We start from the raw sequence: 11,513 nt of genomic DNA on the forward strand, positions 1-11,513 counted from the left end.
TTTGGAGCAAAATCTCCGCTGACATCCATTAAAATAACCAACCCTCAAATACATAGACACCAAATAAATAAGTATATGCTTCCACTATTTTTTTTTTCTTTTTTTTTTTTTTTGGTTTCCCCTCATATATGTACATAGTCCTTATAACAGGCTTCTCGCGACTTCATTCAAAACAAGTTGGTAGCAAGCAGCTTGAAAACAATCTCAATCCACTCTTCTGCCAAAAATAAAAATGAAGAAGATTAGAATACATGACCTTAAGAGTTTATTTTACGATTAAGATTTGATTTTTCAAATCTAATTGTATATATACAAAGTAACACATTATTTACATTTTTTAATGACATGACATTAGATGCAACATAAATTCGTAAGGTAAAATATTTTTTTTTTATGAATTAAAGACTTTATTAAAAAAGAAAATACACCTACACAAAAGGGTGAGCATCCTTTACAATCACACCTTTCTTGTACAAAAAATTAAGCATAAATAAGTATTGCAAGCACGTCTAACGCATTATTCTTACAATTAATTAAGCACAATTTTGTAGATATATATATAAAGCATATACAAAATTTCAAAGGGCTAAATAAAAAAAGGGATTTTGAGGTTCTACCTTTTTGGTTTTTGCATAAAGGAGCTCAGGTGAGATTTTGTACAAGTCCTCATCCACAGGTTTAGGGGTTGGCCTTGGTGGAGGAGAGGGACTCAGTGGTTCCTTCACGTCACTGTTCCAGCTTTGTTTCTTTCCTTCCTTCACATAAGGGTCACGGACTTTTGTCTACAATCATCAACCCTCACACCAGTCATCATCATCATTCTAGATACATAATAACTAGTTTCACATGCATGTAAATTATCCTAGATACTAGTGCTACAATTAATTTACATTTTATTTTATTTTTTTGCATGTTTATCCAACCTCATCATGTAATCATGTGGTATTATGAAAATTATGTGGGTCTCACTTAAAAGAGGAAAGCATTTGGAAAAGCTGAATTGCATTTCCCTACCATGTTCTATCCTTTCAGTAAAATAATCACGCATGAAAAGTAGCAAGTCTTATGAATTTTTGTATCCTTTCCACAAACCTAACTAGTACCCATCATCTTTTCTAAAGCAATAAAAGTCTTACACTCACATGAGTCTCATGACATTTTTCATTTTCATTTTTGAGTTGGGAATTGTATTTTTTCATTTTCGAGTAAGGAGTTATATTATTGATTTTTCAAATGGACTGTTACCAATTTATTAACTACCCTTAATTAATAACTTATAAGACCTCGATAATTGTGATATTTATGGTAAAAAATGCTGATTGTATTCAGATTCATGCAAGAAAATTGTATTTATCGAAAATTGTATTCATGCAAGAAAATTGTATTTATTCTCCCGATGATTTCCCTGTAACCGCACATATATCGAAAAACAAAGAATATATTATAGAAAAGTTAAATATCATCACATCCACTACAATATTTGTAGCCCATGCTAAAAAAAATAGAAGAAAATCAGAAAAGTAGCATCTTGTATGTAACTCAAAGCAAATTTGCACGGTTTATGAGAACTGTTTTCATCTTTCCAGAGCAGATTTGCACGCTTTAACAGTATTACTATTACTAAAAGAAAAATAATTAAAAGAAAAAACAATGCTGCTTAAGGAATTAGAAAAGAAAATTAATATAGGAAGTACTAGTTTCAAAGTGCAATACAAATTAAAGGGTTGGTTTGGTTTAATTGGCTTACCCTTCGGCGAGGAACAACAATCATGGCGGGTGTGACCACATTGTTCTCATACAAATCACCAGCAACGTACAAATCACGCTCTTCAGAGTAACTGTAACGAAGCAACCCAGCTTGCCTTGCTGACTCAAAGCACTGTGTGAATGGCAAGTCCTCGTTCCAATCCCAGCTCCCAAAAGCTGGAACATGACTCCTCCTATAGTATTCCTATACTCAAAAAAACAACATTCATTTTAACATCCACAAATTATTATATATAACTAACAAGAACAAGAAAAACAGCATAAGATTTGGCTAAAGAAATGTCTTACTTCCATTATGGTAGTAGAATCTGTTGAAGGTGTTAGAATCTGGGAGATATTGACTTGAGCTGAGCCTCAAAGGTTTTAAAATGTAGAGTGTCTTTCTCTCTTCCTTTCACTCTTTCTTTCTTTCTTTGTTGGTGGAAGTGAGCGTGGGCTTACTACCAATTTAAAAAGAGTAGGAAGAGAGAGAGAGAGAGAGAGTGTGAGAAGTAAAACTTAAAAAAGTGGAGAAGAGGGTATGGGATCCAAAGCAAAAACAAATTGCATTGGTAAAAAAGAAAGCAAACCAGACCAGATAACGAAGTTACACAGTAACAGACAAAAAAGGACAAAGAGGTAAGGTAAGTATGAGAGAAAAGGATAAATGGGTTTACTTTTTGTTTGTTTTCTACATCATTTATCTTTTACTTTGTTCAGGGTTTTTGCTTTGCCTCAGTTTGTCGCTGAAGAGATATAAATGTATGTAACTGTATATTCTAAACACGATTGATAAAGCTAGAAAAGTGGGGTTGGCTTCTTTCTTTTGGGTGCACCAATCTCGAAGCAAGGCCTGCCTGTATTGAGACTTTTTTAACCCCACACGCGTAGCAGAGAGGTTACATAGTGCTTTGTGCAATGGCGTTGGAAACAGTAACCATTGTTGAAATCGAAGTTGAAGCAGAGTAAATTAGGTTGGCATTGACAAGTCATAGGCTGTGCCAAGGTCAACACTCAACAGTGAATCAGTAGAGCAGTTGGGTTGAATTTTTGCCGTCTGAAAACTGTTCTTTAAACTTGCGGAAGACTCATGCTCAAGAAATACATTTTTAAATATGATACACTGTCTTACCTATTGGATAGGTGGCTTTGCAGGAAAGGCGTGACTTCTAATAAATAAATTTATGGACTGATGGATTCCTATTTTTGGGATAAGAAACTGCAACATCAATAGTACCTCGAAAGAATTTAATTACTTCAAGATGCATGGGTAAATGAACTTTATTAGTTTAATACTACATGATTAAAAAAATTTTATAACTATTATCGTAAAAAGTTATTTACAATAATTAGTGATATTGATAAAAATTTAAATTTAAGTGGAAGAAAATAAATTTAGCATTGCAAATTACATTTCGTAAATTTTAGTTAAACTAGTAAGTTGTCCGTGCGATGCACGGATAATATTGTAATGTTTTATGTAAAATGGTTATGAAGAATTTTTTACATATATTATAGCATAATTGTTAAATAAGTTTGTTAGTATTGAGTTCATCATAAAAAGCAATAATTATAAATTGCATACACATTAATCATAATTATTTAGTTTAAATAATGAACAATAAAAACACAACTTTTGAGGAATATTGTAAAATAAAAGTTAATATAGAATGTGTCTTTCTCTTTCTCCTTAATTCTAAAACAAAATACACTTATGGATTTCCCACATCAATATCCCAAATACCCATAGTCAATAACGGCCTTTAAAAAACCCTCAAGTCCACAACGTTTGACCTTAAGATCAAAATCGTAATTACAGTTGTCACTCAATATAAAATGCAAACCCCTTCCTTAGTTGTAGCCAACTCATATTTAAGTAATATTAGATAGGGCAACAATGTTGAAGCTAGGTAGATGTCATTGAAAGATTGAAAGTAAATAACATCGTTTTGGTCTGTGTGTATTTGACATGAGTTGACATGAAGGGCTATATATAGATGTCTATAAAGGAGTTTGGTAGGAATATTTTCAAGAAAATTTTCAGAGGTGCTACTTTCCATGTAAATATTTGGGTAAATGAATGCTTGGAATTCATATCTTATATAAATTTTACAGGTTTCTCGTTATTCTAAATGAAAAATATAGGGGAATGTGAAAGCAAATATAGATTTAAAACCTAATAATTTTCAATTGTTACAATTATATGTCCAATTTGATTGATCAATTCCCTAAAGAACAAACAACAGAAAAAGGTAAAAAGCTTCAATTTTTATACTTCAAACTTCCTCATCAGCCAAGCAAAGGATTTTTTTTTTTTTTTAATTTTTTTTTCTATAGTGAAATCATAATTTCCATCACAATTGAAGGTACAAAAAAACATACTTTAACCTTACGATCAAATGATAAAATTACAAACAAATATACATCTAAAAAATCAAAGAATTTAAATATATGAATAACAAAACTTAGCTAGCAATGAAAAAACAAAACTTCAAACAAATATATATGTGTGTGTGTCTAGAAAATCAAAGAATTTGAATTATATGTACAAAAAAGATAACCTAGTGTGAATGATTTTGATGCTCGTTTTCATCTCCTATTCCATTAAACCATAGACACCCTTTTTTTTTCTCAAGTTACTAAGAAAGTAGTTGAAGGAAAAAATTGGGCTTCTAATCTGTAAAAGAGTTTGTCCTCATGTCAAACATTTGAAATTAGTGATTTCTTTTTTTGGTTTTTTATTAGACATCCAAAAAAATATAAGAAGCAAAAATGAACCCTTTAGTATAGAGACAATAAGAATTGAGAGACGGGCACTATTGCACAAATGAAACCAAAGACATACACTTCAACAACAATAATATAATATTTATGTAATTCTAGATTCCATCTATGCTTTTCACAATTTGGCATACAATCAGATTAAATACATTAAAATTAAAGCGAAAATAGGCACAATTGAAGCACTTACAGCATCCAAAGAAAGAAGAAATTATCGAAGCGAGACCAAAAGGGTTGACACATATTTAGCATGGTAGGAATGATCCATAGCATTGTACTTGTACTTGTGAAGAGCCACTATTAAAGCTAAACATGAACAATGGATTTCAGATTAATTGATGTACTTAGTAGGAGCATTTGGATGAGGATGATACCAAATATGATAAAGCAAATCCAAACATAAGAAACAAAGGTCCAAATCATGCATGGAACGTATATAAAGAAACATGAGGAGATAACAGTAGATTCGAGAACATTGGAAAAGGTGGCAAAAATGGAAAAAGAAAGAGCAACCTGATCTTTTGGAAATTGGAATCACAGACACACAAAGAGATCAAGCAAGGCTTAGCTTGAGTGTGAAAGATATATAAATATTTGTAAGCGTGGAGAGCATGACTGTAGTGGATTTGAGGGCTATTCAGCTTCTGCACTCATTCCTTAAAGCTTGAAACAAAACCTCTTGCATGACCAAACGGAAGGAAAAGAGAAGAGACATAAGTACCAGAATAGCAAGAGGTGAGAATAGGAAGAGGTGAAAGCGTAATGTTGGGATTAGTGATAAACTTTGGGAATACTATGATTTATTGAGTAATAGTAAAAAGAATTTACTCTGAACTATTGGGTAGGAGTTAAAAAACTTTAATGAAAAGAGGATAAAAATGTTAAACGCAAAGTTAGAGCGCCACATGGCAGGAGCTTATGCACTTCCGCATGAGGTCTCTGTTTTTATATATATATTGATTTGAGATAGAGTGTGTACACGCGTGTTAAATTTTAGTTAAGTATGATAGTGTTTTGCAAAATATAAAATAATGTTGGAGAGACAGAAGTGAGACGCTTGTAGTATTTTGACGACAATGCTTTAATTTGGCTAATACTGTTTTAAAGATTAGGATGCTAAAACTTTTATGGTTCAAAATTTTGTAAAGAGTAATATTGCTTGTTAGCGAAGTCAAGCATTGTACAGTTTTTATATGTTCTTTTTTTTGTCATTTTTGATAACTCCCACTCTCTCAGTCTCATCAACAAATTGATTTTTGTGCATCGTTGAGCATTGTTGGTGTGGCTGATTTGGCATTCTCAGCGTAGGTGGTTGATTTGACTATTAAGTGGCTGATATAGTTGTCGAGTAGCCACTTGGCAACGCTAGGTGTTGGGTGTTGGTAGCTAATCTAGTCATGGAGGGCCACAAGAGGGGGCCTTATGGAAGGGGGTATGAGAGGGGAATGGATTTAAAATTGGGAGGAGTGTAGGGAAGGGAGAAAAAAACAAATTTATCATAAAATAATTTTAATATGATATTGATGCATAAGAAAATGGAAAGTTGATTTGGGTAACTAGAAACAGAAAAGTGAGCCCCCCCCCCCCCCCCCCCCCCCCTTCTCTCTCTAAAGAAATGTTGCAAAATGGGATGGAAGTGGAGTGCTTGATGCAAAAAAAAAAAAAAAAAAAAAAAAAAAAAAAAACCCGAAGGATTTGATTTGTCTTCCTTTGTCATGGAGATTCTAACCCCTCTGTTATAGAGTAAAACGCAAAAAGTGAGATATAAGATTTATGTTTATTGGTTGGTATCTCCCGGTACTAGTGTTTGTTTGGATTAAAAAAAAATCAACTAAATACTACTATCAACCGACTAATCACAACTTACCGTCTCATCAAATTGTAAAATAAATAGCGTATGTATATAGATTTACTAAAAAACTCTATGCAAAAGAAAATGATATTCCTGTGCAAAATGGGTTTTTTTTTTTTTTTTAATTAATTTATTTTTTAAGCCAAACAAACAAAGAAGTGGACTATGCCTTAAGCGTTTACTATCTTCAACAAACCGAATCGAGTCAGGAAGAGCAAAAATTCAAAGTGGCCCACTCCTTTAACAAGTAACTATGTAATGACCCAACTTACGAGGGAAGTCCATTTGGGCTGCACATAACACAGTAATGACTCAAGCCCTATAGCCTTCCCCCATAACAAGCCTCCTTGATCTTAAAACTTGGTCCAAGCTTGCACAAAAAGTCTGCATCAAAATTGAACTCTGGCTAGCTTGTAGTTGCGGTTGGGCCACCACGATACAGATTGCGTAGAAAAGGAATTTGAGTAACGTTGTTCAAATAATGTGAAAAATGTAGTTTAAAAAGTGTTGTGAAAAACACGTATTTATAGTATTCATAAAGCAACAAATGTGTTTGGTACTTTGTTTCAAATAAAATATTTTGGTGTTTGAAAAATAAGTTGTGTGTTTGGTATGTGTGTGTTTGTTTTTTTAAAAAGCTGAATTTAAATTTATTACATCAGGAGAGAAGACAAGTGCCTGAAGCATCTAAGCACTTCTTTTTCCTTGTGTGCCACTAAAGCTTCTCTTTCCTTCATCAGTAGGAACTGAGGTAGATGATGATCCGCAACATTTTCCTTTACTTCGCATTTCTCATCTCCATCGACGCAAACGACGATTCAAGGCTGGGCTTCAGTTTTTGTCGGATCTCGTCCATTCCTGTCCGTAGTCCACGACCTAACAATAGCCAGGGGTTTGCTCGCCGCCGAAGCCAGGGGAAGAAGGTCCCATTTCACCACCGAAAACCCACAGGCTTGCTACAAATCCAGGTTTGAAAAACACTTTGACCATGGTTCTTAACGGGTTTTTGTAACAAGATTGTTGTTTTCCTTCTCTATACTTTTAATTGAAAAACTGTGTCAATTTTTATTAGTGAAAGGGGTTTTGTGAGATACCCAGATGGTTTAAACCACTTCATGGGGAAAACCACCGACCCCCAGTGGAGGAACCCTTGTGAAAAGATACCAATTTTGGGGTCGTGGGATGTGAAAATAGAGAAGAAGATTCGAATAATAGATGATTTTCTTGTAAAACACGAAGATGACAAAGTACCTTGTAGATTGCTTAGGTATACAACCATGTGTGTGGTAATTTAAAAAATAAGAAAAACAGTAATAGTGTCTAATTTAAATTGAGGTGGCTTTGAGTCATGGCCTTTGAAAGCAGACCAGTATTATCTACAATAGACATCATGGAAAGTAAGAACAAATGTTGTTTGGAGTCTACAAAATATAAAGTGTGCATGTTTTTGGATTAACACATAATCCAATATTACTCCCACAAGGCTTTAGAGTAAATAGGTTTTGCAAGAGTTACTCCACAATTCTTAAGAGTTTATTTTCGAGTGGAGGCTTACCTTGAGCAAGGTAAAACAAGTTAGTTTCATGAAAATTCAGAACAAGAGAAGTAACAAGAGTAATATTTTATTTGTACATCAGCAACTATAAAAGCTTTTGGTGATAGTGATGGATTCATAAATAATCTTTTTGTACATATAGTGATGGATTTGGAAATGATCTTTTTGCAGTGGACATGTGTATTACATTGTTGCTTGTTTTCAACAAAACTCTTTTATATAATACATATTACAATTGTTTGATGTTAAACTTAATACTGAACTCGTGGCTTTGTGCAAATTATTATACGTTGATAGCACAGTGAATTCAATACTCTTTGGTTTCTTATGCAGATGTTGGAAGCAATGCGTAATGATATTGACGACGGGCTTAGGTTTCAAAATGTGAACTGTTTGTGTTGCTTAAGAGGATCAGAGGGTAGAATTTGCAGATTTGATGAATGTGCCAAGATAGTTGGTATGAAGAGAACAAAGGGTTTACGTTTTGATGTGTGTATAAGATGGAATGCAACATATGACATGATTGACAGTTCTACGAGATATCGTTCTATGTTAAATCATTTAGCAGAGGAAAATACTAATTTCAAGCATTGTTCATCAAGGGATGAATGAAATAGAGTTGAAAGGATAACTTGGTTTTCGAAACCTTTCAATGACATTATAACTCTATTTTCTGGAACTGATTACCTTACAACAAATCTACATTTTCAAGGAGTGTCTCAAATTGAATTGCTCTTACTTGAAGAAATGGAGAGCCAAGATTCATTTATCAGTAATATGGCAGAACAGATGAAAGGTAAATTTGACAAATATTGAGATTGTTATAGTGTGGTGCTTGCTTGTGCCATTGTTCTTGATCCAAGAATAATTTGATTACGTGGACTTTACTTTCAAGAAAATAGAGCCAATTGAACACATTGCTGAAATGAAGGTGGAGAGCGTTCAAACTACATTGTATAAGCTTTTTTCAGAAAATGAAGTCCCCAAGCCTATGGCCACTACAAATGTTTCATCTTGTGTTGGGAGTTCTAGTCATACTAGCGGTGCTGTGGATGATCCTGATGATGATGAAGGTATGGAAGATGATGTAAATGAATTGCATTTTGTTTGGTATATATTGTGTTGTATTTTTTTAATAATAAAGATTGTAATGTTGTGTGGTATTATTTTTCATTGCAATTTTTTTTAATAATTAGGAATTTGAGCATTATGAAAGTGATCATGGTGCCAAAACAAAAAAATCTTAGTTGGACTTGTATTTAGAAGAGTCTAGACTTAGCAAGAAGAAAAATTCAAAGTTGGAAGTTCTCTCTTGGTGGAAAGAGATTTACAATCAGTTTCCAGAACTCTATTTAATGGCACGGGATCTCATAAGTATTCCGATAACCACTGTTGCTTATGAATTAAGTTTTAGCACTAGGAAAAAAATTATTACTCCGTATCGATCACATCTTTTACTTGAAAATGTGGAAGCTATGTTGCTTATGAATTAAGTTTTAGCACTAGGAAAAAAATTATTACTCCGTATCGATCACATCTTTTACTTGAAAATGTGGAAGCTATGTTGTATATTAAAACAAAAACATCTCAGTTGGACTTGTATTTAGAAAAGCCTAGACTTAGCAAGAAGAAATTCAAAGTTGGAAGTTCTCTCTTGGTGGAAAGAGATTTACAATTGGTTTCTAGAGCTCTCTTTAAAGGCACGGGATCTCATGAGCATTCCAATAACCACTTTTGCTTCTGAATCAAGTTTTAACACTATGAAAAAAATTATTACTTCGTATCAATCACGTCTTTTACCTAAGAATGTGGGAGTTATGTTGTGTACTAAAAGTTGGCTATATGAATTTGAAGGTAATTTAATTTATTTATAGTCATAATTATACAATTTTAATTCTTTATTGATTTGCTTTCATGGTACCTTAAATTATATTAAAATATTGTATTGTAGATGAAGATGTTGATGAAATTGGCCAACTTGAGCTACGATTTGCAAGTATAAATATTTGCAGTGCTGAATTTGCTACCAACGTTGAGTACATTGAGATTGAGGCGTAATTCTTATAAAATATTTACTTATTCTTCTTTACTTAATATGTTATGTTTATTTTTTAAATCTTTTTTTGTTTAGTTTATCTTTCTAAGTAATCTAACTTTACTATTATTTTAAATGCAACAGGAACATGTGCATTTAAAAAGGCCGATAACTTAATATGGTCCATGACATGTAGTATTTTTTTTGGTGGGAATGATATTATTAGTGATGTTAACTTAAAATATACTTTTTACAAGTTTACAAGTTTGCTATCATGTGTTTGAATTACTTACCTTTCTACAAAAAAATCAAACATTTATTTTAAATATCTTGATTTTCCATGCTAATTATGTATTTAAATTTTTACGAAGTAAGAATCCGAACTTTTTGTATTGGCGCTAGACTTATTGATAAAGATAGGTCATGATTCATATATAATGGCTACATATGTTTATTTCTTTCTTGATTCATGGGCACTCTCTCTGGTGGCACTAGTATGTATAGAAGTGTTGTCCTCATGTGAAGTGGTGTCCTGTGACCTAAGTATGCAAACACTTCTCTGATAAAGGAGTTCGAATGTAGAAGCAAACTCTGGCTTACTAGCAAGATTCCCCTTCTAACACCCATTTTGTTTTGGTGGTCTTTAAAGCTGATTAAGCTGGTCTTGCTAGCTACTATTGGGTGGCTTCTCTATATACTGGTGCAAGACAATGAATTGTACAGCCGATATTCAGATTAGCTGGCTTTATTGACTTTTGCATCATTAGTAAAGCTGGTTAAGATGGTTTGCTGGCTTACTTGTTTTGTTTGTTTTAAGATCTATTTCTTTTTGAAGTTGTAAACTTGTAATTATATGGGTTTTGACAGTGAACTATTAACATTGAAGACTTTTTCCATCACGAATTTATGACTATAAATAATTTTTGTCATGCTCAAAACTATCAAAATTGAAAGGATATTAACAAGTGGCATTAAGTGTAATTCATTTCCTTAATTGATTATATTCATTCTCTCTAAATAGGTTGTCATTGATTTGTTTTTGTAATTGAAAAAAAAAAAAAAAAACTTGTTTGAAAAATACGGGTTAACCTGACCCGCGACACGATTGACCCGCAAACCCAACCCGCCTATTTTGCCACATCTACATCTAATAAGAGATACACACTTATGCCAAAAATATCCACTAACATGGATAGTAGGCAAGAATCAAGATATAGTGTACATGGTTGCCTAGTAAATTTAAGGTTTCTGTTTTCCTAAATTACTTTTATGATTTCTCAAACTTGAACCTAATTTTCACCAATACCGGTAATTGAAGAGTAGTAAAATGGTCCTTTGCACAGAAAACACTACCAAACATGTTGTAGCATTATTTATTAAGTTTAGATACAGCTAGAGCAACACATTTACCAATTAACTCAAACAAGTTATTACAGATATACCTAAAAGAGATTGCAGTGAAGACAAGTTACATACAACATGGGGAAACAAAACAAAATTAAAATCACAATTATAAATGATTTATATGAAATCAAACAAAATTA

The 11,513-nt window shown here is 32.8% G+C and overlaps 1 protein-coding gene across 1 annotated transcript; it reads right to left on the bottom strand.

The window, feature by feature from the left end:
- Positions 1-2,312, bottom strand: LOC126698816 (uncharacterized). Its single transcript, XM_050396281.1, has 4 exons — positions 2,056-2,312; positions 1,748-1,951; positions 618-782; positions 1-217 (listed from the first exon to the last, which is right to left on the bottom strand). Exons 1-4 carry the CDS (start codon positions 2,059-2,061, stop codon positions 164-166), a joined length of 429 nt encoding a protein of 142 aa, XP_050252238.1. The 5' UTR covers positions 2,062-2,312; the 3' UTR covers positions 1-163.
- Between the last annotated feature and the right edge of the window lie 9,201 nt (positions 2,313-11,513).

This window comes from Quercus robur, chromosome 9, assembly GCF_932294415.1.
Source record: "Quercus robur chromosome 9, dhQueRobu3.1, whole genome shotgun sequence".
NCBI lineage: Eukaryota > Viridiplantae > Streptophyta > Magnoliopsida > Fagales > Fagaceae > Quercus > Quercus robur.